Source organism: Anser cygnoides, chromosome 5 (assembly GCF_040182565.1).
Source record: "Anser cygnoides isolate HZ-2024a breed goose chromosome 5, Taihu_goose_T2T_genome, whole genome shotgun sequence".
Classification (NCBI taxonomy): domain Eukaryota; kingdom Metazoa; phylum Chordata; class Aves; order Anseriformes; family Anatidae; genus Anser; species Anser cygnoides.
This window is the reverse complement of record NC_089877.1, coordinates 26,643,294-26,657,951: the sequence shown is the minus strand read 5'-3', so window position 1 is coordinate 26,657,951 and position 14,658 is coordinate 26,643,294. Positions and strand designations below refer to the sequence as shown.

General features: G+C 35.9%; 1 protein-coding gene across 2 annotated transcripts in view; it reads left to right on the top strand.

The window, feature by feature from the left end:
- Positions 1–14,658, top strand: part of RASGRP1 (RAS guanyl releasing protein 1) — a 45,233-nt gene extending 30,575 nt beyond the window's left edge. For both annotated transcript variants that reach the window (XM_048058758.2, XM_013174256.3), the window contains exons 9-17: positions 938–1,213; positions 3,519–3,599; positions 4,199–4,303; positions 4,832–4,941; positions 5,639–5,783; positions 6,995–7,031; positions 7,637–7,783; positions 8,262–8,632; positions 9,853–14,658. In XM_048058758.2, the coding sequence (XP_047914715.2) occupies positions 938–1,213; positions 3,519–3,599; positions 4,199–4,303; positions 4,832–4,941; positions 5,639–5,783; positions 6,995–7,031; positions 7,637–7,783; positions 8,262–8,632; positions 9,853–9,987 (1,407 nt within the window). In that variant the 3' untranslated portion in view covers positions 9,988–14,658. The remainder of the gene's footprint in view (positions 1–937; positions 1,214–3,518; positions 3,600–4,198; positions 4,304–4,831; positions 4,942–5,638; positions 5,784–6,994; positions 7,032–7,636; positions 7,784–8,261; positions 8,633–9,852) is intronic.

The window sequence follows — 14,658 nt, the reverse complement described above, 5'->3', positions numbered from 1 at the left end:
GGATCTATAGATCCAGTTTAGCAAGCTTATTTTAGAAGCATGTTGTTTTACAAATTTCCTCATTATGAGGAGTGGACTGCACATGTGCCTATGATTTGAATAAATTTTTGCATCAAGAAATTGTATATAAGTACTAATAAAAATTAAGTAAATACAGGTTGGTAATTAATGACTTTACTAGTTTAAAGTTTACTTTAAAGTTTAAGTAAATAGATTAACTTGTGAAGGTTAAAAATCAAGTGGTTAGACAGGAACTTCCACAAGAAAACCAACCAATCAACCAACCAAAAAAAACAACAAACAAAAACATTGCTCCATTGACTTTCTAATATTAGAAGTCAGCTTTGTGCCTGTACAGTTTTAAGCAAGGAAGGTGTTTATATGGCTAGACTTGAGATTTGTTTGGCCTTTGCAACAAGTTGATATATGTTCCTTCCTTATCAAGGAAGAAAGCCTTCTTAAAAGCACAGATGTGCCACCTTGACCTGTAAGAGTTCTGATCATGTTGTGATAGGACCATAGCACGGTGTAAGGTTTCTCTTCCAGTCCATTCCAGCTGGTGACCTGGAAGTTGGAGAATTGCATTCCACATTGTAAGGTGAAGATGCTTGCTTTTAGGAAGGTCAGAGACATGACAGATAGCTTATACATTACCCGCAGAAGCATCCCCTTGATTTGAGAGGATTCTTTCTTTTCATTGACTTAATAGGGAATGTAGGAAGGCTGGCATTATAGATGAGGCACGTAAGATGTATTATTAATTTAAACAAGGTGAATAACTAGATTTCATTTGGAGCCTAGAGACTTACATTTTTAAATCGATGTTGACAGTCACAGTGAGCAAACCACATAAGAATAGTCTGGAAAATTCGTGTGATATATGGCCAGAACAGAAGGAGGAACCACTTTTGATTATTTGTTTTCTTTTTCTTTTTAGGTGTTTAATGAAATGACAGAATTGCTTTCATCTTACAAAAACTATGACAGTTATCGACGTGCCTATAACGAGTGCACTAACTTTAAGATCCCAATCCTTGGGGTCCACCTGAAAGACTTGATATCGCTTCATGAGGCCATGCCAGACTACTTAGAAGACAAGAAAATTAACATATACAAACTGTACTCTCTGTATAACCACATAAATGAGCTGATACAACTCCAGGAAATGCCACTTCCCCTGGAGGCTAATATGGACCTTGTTCATTTGCTTACAGTAAGTCTATTGGATGAGATAAACACCTGCATTTAAAAAATGATTTTCAAGTACCTCTCAAATTAAACTAAGTAGAGAATTCCATTAATTATAAATACTTAACACTGTAAGACTTTTTTTTTTTTCCTTAACGAAGTGTACAATAACAGAAGAGAAAAAGTTAGTGATGCTGGTTTACCTGGCAGCAAGGGTAGAGGTGCCTCGTGAACACTTTGTTATTTTAAAGTTTATTGGAATTTTCTCCCAATTACTTCCATAAGGGAAGGAAACATTTATTTACATTTCACTATGGTAGTATACATTCTGTGTGTACTTTCCTTATGGAAGCACCCTGACTCCTCTGCTGATTAAGCCTCAATAGGGAGAAGGGTAGAAAGCTTCCTTAGGGTGCACCTTGGAGGCAGAAGATTGCATATAAGGCTTTCTCGTGTTGAACATATAAACTTGCACATAAAAGGGGTTCCTCAAGATGTGTAGGGTTAAACATACCACATTTCTAGCCAAGTTTCTTCTGGTACTAATAAAACTGTTTGACATAAAGATCAGTCAAGCGTAGTTGTATTGTGCTTCTAGTAATCTCTAGTCAGTACATGTTACGAACAAAATTAATATTACCTAGCACATGTGTCACAAAAATAGTTCTAGCCTCCCCTGGTAAGTTAAAATAGTAACTTTTAGTAAAACAGTAAATCTGCCTTTCTTGTTTCTCAGTTTTGCTTGGCCCTAACAAGTCTTACAGATTGGAAAAGCTGGATAGCCTGCTGACTCTTTCTGGTTATGTGGCCTGTTTCAGGAAAACCTCATAGATAAAATGTTCTTGTGCTTAAGGTTATTTGTCCTCTCTGACAGCACTTGTGTAAGGTCTTGTGCCCAAGGCCTGAAACAGGCTATTCAGTACTTCCCATAGAGCTACGTAAAGTGGTGAATTTCTTCCTGTAAAATGTTTTAAATGCTTTGTCTCAAATGATTAGAAGTTGATCTTTTTCACTAACGTTTTATAAAAGTGCCTATTACAAGCTTGTAGAACTTTGGCCACAAGTTCATGTAACTATATATTACAGGACATAACATAAAAGAAATACTTCTTCATTTCAAAGCAGGAGTTTCTCAACTGCTAATATTCCAGGGTGTATGAGTGTATGATTTTCTTGTTTGTTCCCTGTTTTTTTTTTTCCTCTCAACAGTCTTTCTCCCTTGTGTTCCTATCAACAGCCAAATCAGTTTGAAGAGGCAGTAGTGATTACGTACATGAGTCAATAATTTATAGAAATATCTTAACATTTGCACTAGTTTTTGAGTGTCAGAAACTACTTTAAGATTTCCCCAGGAATCAAAAATTATTCACTACTTTTACTACAACAGCAATCTTTTAGTTGTTCACAAGAAAGTTGTTGCACATTTGAAATTTAAGCCATGTTATTCAGCTTTGGTCTGATGTGTTATTTGCATTAAGCAGTATATTTTGGTTTCTTATTTTATATATATGTGACTGCCACCACCTTGACTGATATGCTAGGATAACTTGAAACTAATTTTGTTATGGAGAGAGTATTTCAACATTGTATTTTCTTCAGACTTGCCTTGGATGGAGGCTTGTAACACATTTACCTGTGGCTTTTCTGTTCACGTTTCTAATGTGAATATTTTCATATAGTCAAAAAGTGTCATGTTGCCAGTCTTAAATCTTAACTTGAAATTGTTTCCATTTATTTGCTATACCATTTTCTGGGGCACACCCATAAGCAAAGATATAAATTTGGTAACTTTTTCAAATTCCTTTATTTATCCAGGTGTAAAGTATCTCACTCTACATAACTGCAGTTGACAGCTAAGTTCTCACTAAATATATGCAAGTCTGTCTTTTATCCTCATCATATACTTGTTGGTTCAGTGTGGTCCCCTGACATGTTTAAACGAGAATTTTCTGAGAATTATGGTTGACAGACAGTTTCATTGGAATGGTGCTTAGTTGCATGGTAGACTATCTGTGTATCATGGGAGTAACAGGTTTTTTTCAGGTTTCTTATTAACACACGGCTAGTTATGCCTTCAGTCACTTGCGTGTTAATGGCTGTAGCTGTGTAATGTTACAGATTTCCAGATAACAGCAACAACAGACTGGAATTTAGAAATGCGCCTATTTCAAATCATGGTCAACGCCTACGCAGCTCAAATGCATTTTTTTCCTGTGGTGCAACCTAAATTAAAAAATAGTCCATCAAAATATACTAATGCATGCCAGGAAGAAATTGATCAAGTAGTATCAACTGCTTTGGGATTAAGCTAATATTGTGTTTGTTTTCAGCTGTCCCTTGATCTGTACTACACAGAAGATGAAATTTACGAGCTTTCATATGCACGAGAGCCAAGAAGTCACCGAGCTGCAGTAAGAGCCTTTCCAGATTCTTAACAAAAAAGTTTTTTTATGAGCAATTTAACTTTTATCCCTTGCATTCATTTTATTTTGTATGTTTTTGGCTTAGCATAAGCTTCATAGACTGAGCAAAATCTGTTAAAGCATAGTTTGATGATGGTTGAATAGGTTGATGATGAAGCATAAACGAGAGTATACGCGAGACTTGACACCAATGTCAGGTTTCACAGTACAAATACAAATGCAGTTACTTTTATAGAGACATCAGGCTCAACCTTGACAAACGATACTGGTTCTTTTAAGTTAAGAATTCTTACATGACTCAAATGATCAAACCCATGAGTGCAGTTTTCGTTCCTGTTTTATAAACATGGAAAAGATGGTGAATTTACAGGGTTGCCAGTGAACCGTGAGAATTTAAACCATTGTTTTGGACAGCTCAGGGAAGAGCTTTCTCTGAAGTACCACATAGTTATCGAAAGTATGACGTTGGGTCAGATAGGCCATTTCTGCAGTCCTGTATCACATAGTTCATCATCATGAATTGAGGAAGCATTATACTGAAAATATTTTAACATGGTACTAATAAAGTTCCATTCAATTTATTGTAGCCTTTGACACCTTCTAGACCACCAGTAGTTGCAGACTGGGCCTCAGGAGTAGCCCCAAAACCTGATCCAAAAACCATCAGCAAACACGTTCAGAGGATGGTGGATGTAAGTATGGTTGGACTATCTACCTTACATCTCAGTTATAGTCTTAATGTTTAGGTATGAAAAGACACAAAGAAGGGAAAAAAATAGGGCCAGACACAATCAGTGATGTCACTCTATAAGTGGAAATAGGTCTGTCACACAGCTGCTTCTCACATAACATTAACCTGGCCAAATAACCCAGGCAGCTGCACAGATTTGGTTAGGGAGATCATCATTGACAGCATTAACTGAGTGCATTAGTACAAGTTGTGCCTTAATAATGATCTTAAAGAGTGATGAAATAAGAGCTAGCGTTGTGAAGCGTTCAGTCTGTTGCATGTTGGCTTATCTGTATCTTCCTACAAATCAAAAAATCATCATGCTTCTTCAGACTCAAGCAAGAAAAACAATTAGAAAAAACTTGTACTGTTGAATAGATATTGAGGGAAAGTAGGAGAGGAATCCTCTGAATATTGTGAAGACTTTCTGAAGTGGTAATTCAGTAGTTCCTATCCATGTTATAAACTATTCTACTATTATCTTACACAGTCTGTCTTCAAAAATTATGACCATGATCAGGATGGATACATTTCTCAGGAAGAATTTGAAAAGATAGCAGCCAGTTTTCCATTCTCATTTTGTGTAATGGCTAAAGACTGGTAAGTACTTACAAATCCCTTTTAACCTAGTTCTGCTTATCAACTTTGTATGCCCTGTGTGTGTTATTTCTGTTGTTTTGTTAGTGGTGGTTTTGTTTCCTTTATTTTTTCATCTTCTGTCACTACGATGGTAAAATCATCCTCTTCACCAACAAATGGAAGTGAAAACAACTGACAAAAGCATCTTTTAAGTGTTTTGTGAACGAACTCTTCATGAGCTTAAAGAAATAACCAGGCTGATGTAGGAGTAAGAACAGAGATAATAGAAGAAATATTTTTAGAATGATATGCAGTATATACTGCTGAGGAACTTTCCAAAGATGACCTGTTCATAAAAAATAGAGAATTGGCAAATGTATATTTTGGTCAAATTAAAAATATTTCTTGCAGCACATTAAAGCACGGAAAAATACAAACATAGTTATTCCAAAATTTTGAAATAGCTTTGAGGTTGCATCTCATATACAGATAGTTCATTTATCCTTACAAGCTGCAATTGTAACATGTAGAGAAGCTTCTGTAGACTTTTGGAACTGTTGACAAAATTACTGATATCACTGTAGTTCTTGGCCAATTAAAGTACAGCCATTATAAATTGTGAAGGTATGTTTAGTTCTCCTTATTGGTATGTTTAATTCTCCTTATTGCTTTTAAGAAAAGAGGTGCCTCACAAACAACTTTTCTTGTTTATTTTCAGGGAAGGTCTGATTAGCAGGGATGAAATAACTGCTTACTTTATGAGGGCTAGCTCAATCTATTCCAAATTAGGACTTGGGTTTGCTCACAACTTCCAAGAGACCACTTACTTAAGGCCTACTTTCTGCGACAACTGTGCTGGATTTGTAAGTTCACTTTTTAGTAAATTATGTTAATATTGTTTGGAAAAATGCCTATTTTTATCTCATAATTACTTTGTATCACATACAGAAATGAATCTGTTTAAAACACCAGTGAAACTACAAACATCAAGTTACTGCCTGTGTAGCTATTTAATGTACCTTTTATATCCCCCTTGGCAGTGCTATTATCTGTTTAAACATGGCTCCTACTTTGCGGTGTTTGGCTGCATCACTCTCAGAGAAGACTTCCCAAATCCAGAGGCTTCCACTCCACTGGGCTGTCAGAACTGGGGCTGTTAGTGTGTGTCCAAAGGAGGGCTACAACAATGGTGAAGGGTCTAGAGAGCAAGATGTATGAGGAGTGGCTAAGGTCCCTTAGTTTGTTCAGCCCAGAGCAGAGCAGGCTGAGCGGAGGCCTCATGGCAGCCTGCAGCTTCCTCACATGGGGAGCGGAGGGGCAGGTGCTCAGCTCTGCTCTCTGGGGACAGCGACAGGACCCGAGGGAATGGCATGGAGCTGGGTCAGGGGAGGGTCAGGCTGAGTGTTAGGAAAGGTTCTGCACCCAGAGGGTAGTTGGGCACTGGAGCAGATTCCCCAGGAAAGTGGCACTGAGAATATTTGTATGTATGTATAATCTGTAAATATTCATGGATCTGAGCCTGCTGGAGTTCAAGACGCATTTGGAAAATGCTTTCAGAAATACGGTTTTATTTTTAGGTGGTCGTGTGCAGAGCCAGGAGTTGGACTTGATCCTTGTGGGTCCCTTCCAACTTGGGATATTCTATGATTATATGAACTCATGTTCTGGTACACACAAGCCCCGTGCCTGGCACAGGAAGATTTAGTAAAACTGACTCCAACCACTTCCTAGCTTAGCTGGGATCAAACAAGAGTGCTGACGAACAATTCTACATCTACTCTAGTTCTACACCTTCACTGGGAGCTGTTAGATCTGCTGATGTATTCATTAGAGACTAGGTTAAGCTATTTTGTTTGTGGTTAAGGAGCATGCATACAAATATTATGTTTAACTTACTCTAAAGATGTGTAGATAGTTCATATTTTGATTTTTACCATTAAAAGGATATGAAAACAAGGTACTCTGCAGGTGCTCAAATCTCAGATGTGAGTAGAGTGTTTAGTGAATATTTTTATCCAGAGGTATCAAAGGTGCACAGAAATATGTTAACATATATTGTTTGTTTGAATTTCAGCTTTGGGGAGTCATAAAACAAGGATACAGATGCAAAGGTAAGATACTTTATTCTTTGTTAAATTTAATCTATAACTAATGGTGAATGGCAAAACAACCAAATAAAAAAACACCTTGATTTTTCCAAGATCCATTGCTATGTCTATGGACCTATTTAATCTAGCCTCTCAGGGAGAAGGCTGACTCAAGAATAGGATGATAGACATGCTCCAAAAGAAATGCGAAGGTGAAGGAACTGATAGCTCTAACCTTTTGCAAATCTTCACTGAATCCAGAGGACTGATAAACAGACCCTTCTATTCTGATGAGTGCAATACAAATTCTCTGAAAACAGTGTAACAGGTTCACAAGTATTTTGCAGTTTTCCACCTCATGCATGTATCTGCTTTCTCTGCAACTCCTACAGTCAGAACTGTTACAACTGTATGTTGCTATTTGATATTTTTATATTGAAAAGGAGTTTGAGGTATATATAGCAAGGGGATACAGTTGAGTTTTTACTAAGTGTATATTGTTTCAGGTAAGGCATGTAGAGAACCTTAAAGAAACTTTCCTGCTTCCTTTGGAAGCAACACAGTGTGAGAGCTGACTTGAAATACTACAACAGAGCCACTGAATCATGTCAAATTTGTTTTGTTTACAGACTGTGGAATGAATTGCCACAAGCAATGCAAAGACCTGGTTGTGATAGAGTGCAAAAGAAGACCCAAAACTTCAGTTCCAGACAGCAGCCCAACATCTGCTCTTGCTTCAAGCCTCTGCACACTAGGGGTCAAAGAGCAATTCCATGGTGAGGAAAGGTCACATTAAAAAAGATCAAAAGATCTAGATAATTTTTTTGTTCATTTTTCTTTTAAAGATGAGTTGTACAGTATTGTTTAGGGTTTGGTTAGTTAATTGCAGAGTTTTACCAACATAGTAACTAGAACGAGTAGGCCTCCAGCCCAAGCAGTAAGATCAATGGTCTGTATAAAACTTATTAACATATAAAATATCTAGAGGCTTTTCTCTGAGCTTAATGGTAGGTATGCTGTGATTCTGATGGAAGACTCCTGTTTTCCTCTCAATAATCCTACTGAGATAAGGCACAGCACTGTTCCAAGAGACATGATATTGAAAAATGTCCCATGACACCAATTTTACATTTACCAATGTAAAAATAAAGAATAGTTATATTTATTCATTAAAGTCATGTTTAATTACTGTACCTGCTGGTTCTCCTTTCTTGGGATAAAATCTTGACTCAATTTATGATGCATATTCTACAGGACAAGAAGAAGGACCATTCACGTTTCCTAACGGAGAAGTAGTGGAACACAATGAAGGCAGCAAAGACCGAACCATTATGCTGATGGGTTCCTCAGCTCAGAAAATCTCAGTAAGACTGAAACCAGCTGTGGTTCATAAAGGTACACAGACTGATTCTGTACTGCTGCTTGGTGATGTATCTCATAGGCAGACAGAGAAGAAAGAAAGGATACCAGAAAATCCTTATCTCCAGCCTACCCCACCATCCCCATGTCCAAGCCCACTACTAAGCCGCAAAAAGGCATATGTTAAATGGGAAAACAAGGACTCCAGCCAGAAAATGAAGGAGGAGCATCACAGCTATAAACCCTCATACCACGAACTTGAGCAGGTATGTACATAGCAAAACAAATCTGGCTTTGTACAACAGTACTGTAAAGTGGTTAGAGTGGGGTGGCTGAGTGGGAAGGTGTCGCACTACCACTGTGCCTCCAGTATAATTGCCAGAATAATCCATGAGAGGTATCATGAATTCTTAGCCGCTTTAACTGCATCAGTAATGTTTCACTTCAAATGCAATTTTAGTAGTGGTACAGGGCTTAGGAATACATTTTGAAGCCTTTGTTATGGTTACGTTCATCCCTGTAGCCTTTTAAGTGACACGCAAGAATGTGACTGTAATCCAATTGCTTAGGACAGGATGTTACTCCACAAAATAAGTTATTTTAAGGAATAAATTTTATTTATTCCTTTTATTTTTTTAAGTCTTCTGCACATGTAATACAAGACTGAGAAACTTGAATTAGTGTTTTAACGTAACTTTGAAAGGATACTATTTACATAAGGCATTATGTTGAAACCAGTTTAACACTTACCTTAACAAAAATATTTATGGCTAAAGAAAATCTGACTTCTAATACAAATTTAAGACAACAATGTTAGTCAAAAAAAAAAAGTTCCTAGAAGTAGAGAGAATATAGAATAAACAAAAAGCATACAGTGAGATGCACGTCAGCCGTTACTAAACAAGGAATCAGAAATCTGTTCAAAGCTTTAACATTTTCTTAAAAGTTAAAAAAAAAAATAAATATGTAAATATCCCAGCCTGCCTTGGAGAAACAACTGTTCTGAACAATGTATAGAGTACTTTTCTGTATTTCTTTCCTCATGGATTACAATGCTGGTAAATCAGCTCTGTGTACAAGCTCCAAACTTTACAGAATATAGTGTCTACTGTTATGTCTTGATTCTCACTATGTAATCAAGCACTGTAAAGACACATTTCTACAACATGTCTTAATTTAGACTCTGCTTTGGATTGTAAGAGGAACTTCTTGTTAATGACTGATAACACATTTTATAGATAGCTTTGTGTATATATATATATAAAACATGTATATATGATTTGCAAATGATTGTCTTAATACGTTAACTGCTTGTTAGCTAAAATGTCTCATCCTTTTAATGTTACTGCATGTAAGCTAGTATCTTTTCTATCGTTAAGAGACATCTCCAACTTATGTTTAAGCCAATCAACCTAAATATACAACCAGACAATCCTGAAACAAATTTAAAATCAAATCCCATTCTCTATTTTTTTTGTTTGTCTAGGAAAGAAATATTCTAAAGGCAGACAATGAAGGTTTAAAGATCCAGCTGGAGCAGGCACATAAAACAATCGAATCTCTTACAATCCAGAGAAGAAATCATGTAGTTGATGACCTACAGCACAGAGACTGTTCCTAGCAGAAAAGGGGAAGATCCCTATGGAAGAATGGAAGGCTGAAGGTGTGACAAAGCTGCTTTACCAAGTGATCTGGAGAGCTAGTCCAAAGGATTTTAAACAGAAATGCTCTCCTTATTCTGTACACTTCTGTATTAGAAATACACTCTTAAGTGTATAAATGAATTCCTTTGACCTTTTTAAGGTAATTTAGCATCATCTGCATGATGAAAATCTTATCTTCTGGGATTGCTTTTAAAAGGAGTGACACTGTTCCTGAAGTTTATGTTCATGACGGATTCCACAGTGAGTTCGCTGCAGGCAGCACACATTACTCTACTCTACAAGTGTTCTGACAATGTAGCTTTCATAAGACTATCACCTCAGATTTGGTCCAAATTCAGGTTTGTAGAAACATGATCAATAAAGCTAAGCATTTAAGTAAAACTGCAGAAATATTCCATTAAGAGAGAGAGTTCCTTCTCATTGTGTCTAAAAACAATTAAAATTATTAAGTGGACTGTGGCCTTTATTTCTGAAGTTTAGAAAAAATATTAAAATAAGTAAAGCTAATGATATTTGATTACTTGATTCTTAGGCTTTGTTAGGATAAACTGACAAATGTTTTAAAACTCCTTCAGAGCTTTGTAGTCCTGCTGCTCAAATGCTTACCTTTGTTAAGGTAAAATATGAGACTTAAGAGTTTAGAGTGAACACTGCTTCCATTTTTGTGGAAATGAGCCCTACTTATTCAGCTTAAAGGATAGCTTGCTGTCCCTTTACCATAAATATGGGACAAAGTTGATTATCTTTTTTGTAATGTCAAATGACACCAGTGTTGCAACATCTGAGTACAACCTTAAAGGCCATATTATGAGGGAAACTGTATAGTAATCCCAGTGCAACAGATAATGTATTTCTGAGTTTCTAACATCTTACAGCTCTAACCAGGATTTTCCATTATCTTTCTCATAGCTTTCACATGCACTTTATCTAAAGAGTCAAGCTGACCATGCTCTCGTGTATAAATTTTGTATAGAGAAAGGTGCTAGGGAGGTAACTTAGTTTTAATGCTATTAAGTGTTCATACTGGTAAAGGATGACAAAACAGTGTTTCAAGTTACTAGTATATTTGTCAGAATAGTCGATTTTAAAATTGCATTTGCGTTTCAAGGTAATTCTTACACTTACAGTTGTATAAAACTCACTTGCATTTATCAAGCAGGTATTTCTCATACATGTAAACAGCAGAAAGTTAAAACTTGATATATTTATTAATAATGTATACTTAATACTCTTCAAAACTTGCAAGTTACTTTACAAACTCCAATATAGATTGAATTTTTAGTTGACCCGTTATAATAGCATGCGTGCTTTGTGTTCAAAGTGGCATAAGTGTATGTTCTATCTCTAGTTTACAGTCATTAATTGTCAAGTATATGAACGTTTTACTGTTTAAAAAAAGACCATTGGAAACTACTTAGCAGTTTACTGGTTCTAAATCCTTGTTTAGCATTTAGATTGTGCTTGTACCTCCATGACTGGTAGGAGACAGTAGTAGTAGTAGTACTAGTAGTAATGGAGTTTGTTATTTACTGTAAATAAATATGGTAAAGAGTTGAAATGTGTATGACAAAAAATAGCAGCTGTGAAGATTGTGCAACTTTTGTTCCTCATACACTAAACCTGAATTATTAACAGTTAACACGTAATTGCACTTTGATTAGTGAAGCAGTCAAAATGGCTTTCAGGTCATGTTTGTAAACTTGCTTTGCCAATTTTCTGTAAGCTTCTTGATATTTGTCCTCTATGCAGGACTACAGCAAGGAGAATTTTTGATATGCATTTAGCAAACAAAAGTCTATTTCTGCAACAAATAAACAGGATAAATACTTAATATATTTTCATGTATTTGGAAAATACCTTCAAAGAGCAACAAAGACTGGTAAATCCTGTTGTGCAGCTAACTGCTTGCTTATGCTCTGGACTCTGGATTCTAATAGAATTTCTGTATGTGTATATACATATATATACTTTGTTCATTTCCTTCCCTCCCTCTCCAAAGTAGACAAACTAATGTCAACAGCCGGCCCAAAGGCCAGCGTTACTATGTTACAGAGTACTAAGGTTTAGTACTTAATGCTTAAAATTGAGTTAAGACCATATTTGTACAGTCGTAAATGTTAACATTTCTCTCTGTCATTCTATTGTTCCTACAAACAGTTTGAATGATTTACAACACCTACTTGCAGGAACATCTTACAGAACCAGTATATGGTGCTTCATGTGTGCTGAAAGCTTCCTGCTTCAAATGACTTGGTTGATACCTGGAAAACTTGAGAGCTCTTCAACTACATTCAGGTTCTTTGTTTGCCAAAATCCCTTTACAATGTTTGTTGTTTTTTTTTTTCCTGTTTTGGTGATAGTCCCTTCTTATTACTTTTGGGACTTCGATTTTGATGCATGAAAGACTTGTGCTAATAGCAAAAACGGACTGTACTGAGATACTGCTGAAACCAACCGAGCTATGAGCAAACATCACATGCGTCTGTTAACCTTAATGCTCCTCCTCTATGCTAGGAAAAAAAGATACAGTTAAACTACCAAGTGCTGTTTAAGTCTTATCAGCAAACAGTGATATTGAACACCACTTATAATTTATCTTGTTAATAAAAATGAAAAGCACTTACCTTTATGCTTTCTCCAGGCTCAGCTGTGTTTCATGTACGTACAGGAAGGAAGAAAAAATGAACACCCCCGCCCCAACTACTGTTTATTTTTAAGTATAAATTCTGATCCTCTAAAGATAAAGTAGACTGAATAATATAAAAACTAAAATGGCAGAGCTACTTTTAATATTCAAATTGAAGACAACTGCATTTAAAGTAGCTTAGAAATGCTTTTGAAAATACCAAAGCTACCTTTTGGAATTTTTTATTATAGCAGCAGTCTGTTATTCTGTTGTAACTGCTCTCTACAGCAACTTGAAAGGTTTTTGTTTTAATGCTATTAAAGAAGATTGAAAAAGTGTACAGATTGTAAAGATTTTATATATGTGTAAGATTTTGGTTTAATATTTATAATAGAAAAAAATATTAAAATTGCACATTGCCTCTGCGTTTCTATCTGAAAAATCTTAACAACCTAAATTCTTTTTCCTCGATTCTGTTATCTGGGACACTTCTGGGACTAACCTAGTGTCTGAGTCTCTACTCTCTCTTGCACCTGAGAACATTGAGAACGCTCGGGAAGCTAGGCCTGCGCAGATTATTCTTTCAGTATTTTAGTGGTTGACACGCTACAGACACTGTTTCTGCCACTCTAATGTTCCAAGTATTGCAAAGCACAATATCCTACTAATTCTGAAAAGATTTAACAGCATGATAAAAAAGTTTAAACAAGTCTTCTGCAATTTCTACTAAGGCTGTCTATTACACAGACAACATCACAGCACCCTGAAGATTTACTATTTACCTTACAGCAAAACTCAAAATACTGCATCTCAAAGGCATTTTTTATGTGAGGTATTGAACATCAAAATATCTGACAGAGGGGAGGCAAGAACAAGTTGTGTTTTGTTTCAGAATTACAGAAATTAAAAATTGAAAGCTTCACAAGTAATTAGAAGTTATTTCCTTAATTTACATAAAGACAACAGTAACAATCATGTAGACCTATGCTTTTTGTCCTATTTTTGACACTGACACTTTCAAATGAGACAATACAAGTGGGACGTATCTGGAATCTGTCCTGTCTGGTGAAATTTTCCTGTATTGTTATCTACTGCCTTGTCTATTTTGGTCATGATCATAAAAAGCAAGTTTCATCATTACTGCAAATCACCAGCCGGAATTCTTCCTTACAAACACAGGAGCACTATGAAATAGAGAATCCAAATTACACTACAGTGATGCAAGTAACTTCAAATACAGTACTTTATTCCTCAGTGTTTACAGCTGTTAACAAGTCTCTCAAAGCCTGACACAAAAATCTTTTTTTTTCCAATTCTCAAGCAACCAAAACCATTCACTAAGTCTGAATAAACACAAAAATGCTCACAAACATATATATGAAAAAAATTTACTTACAACAATTTTTTAAAAATACTTTTTGTCAGGACTGAAACAGAAAAATTTGAGAAGAGGTTTAAATCAATTATTTTAACGTTATTATTGCATCTTTTGATAAATTAAAAACATACATTCTGACAGTAAAGAAAACTGAGAAAAGGATACCTCTATGAAATGTGGTGGTGCTTACTTTACTTTTCTACTACTGCCTTCGCGTTTTGGAATTATTCAAGAAAAAATGAAATGACCTGAGTAAAAAAAAATCTCCCCCAAAACTTCCTCCTATTTAAACTCTTGTCTTCTACGTGGTCTACATCAATACAATTGAACTATGATATTGGAATACTTAACTGTTATAATTAGATGTGGGCACACAGCTGGTTTACTTGATGGTCTACTTCATTCTGAACTGCCCTGCCTGTTACAAACTACATGAAAGCACCAAGGCACATCCACATACACAATTAAAACAGTTCAACTAAAACAGTGCAACATCAGATCTTGACTGATGAAATTTTTATGCAGAGACAAACCACCTGAATTTCCTTGGTGTTACTAAATGCTTGGCTGTTGTTCAGAAATTACTTGTAGCAAAAATAACATCACTGGGATGAGGAAACAAAA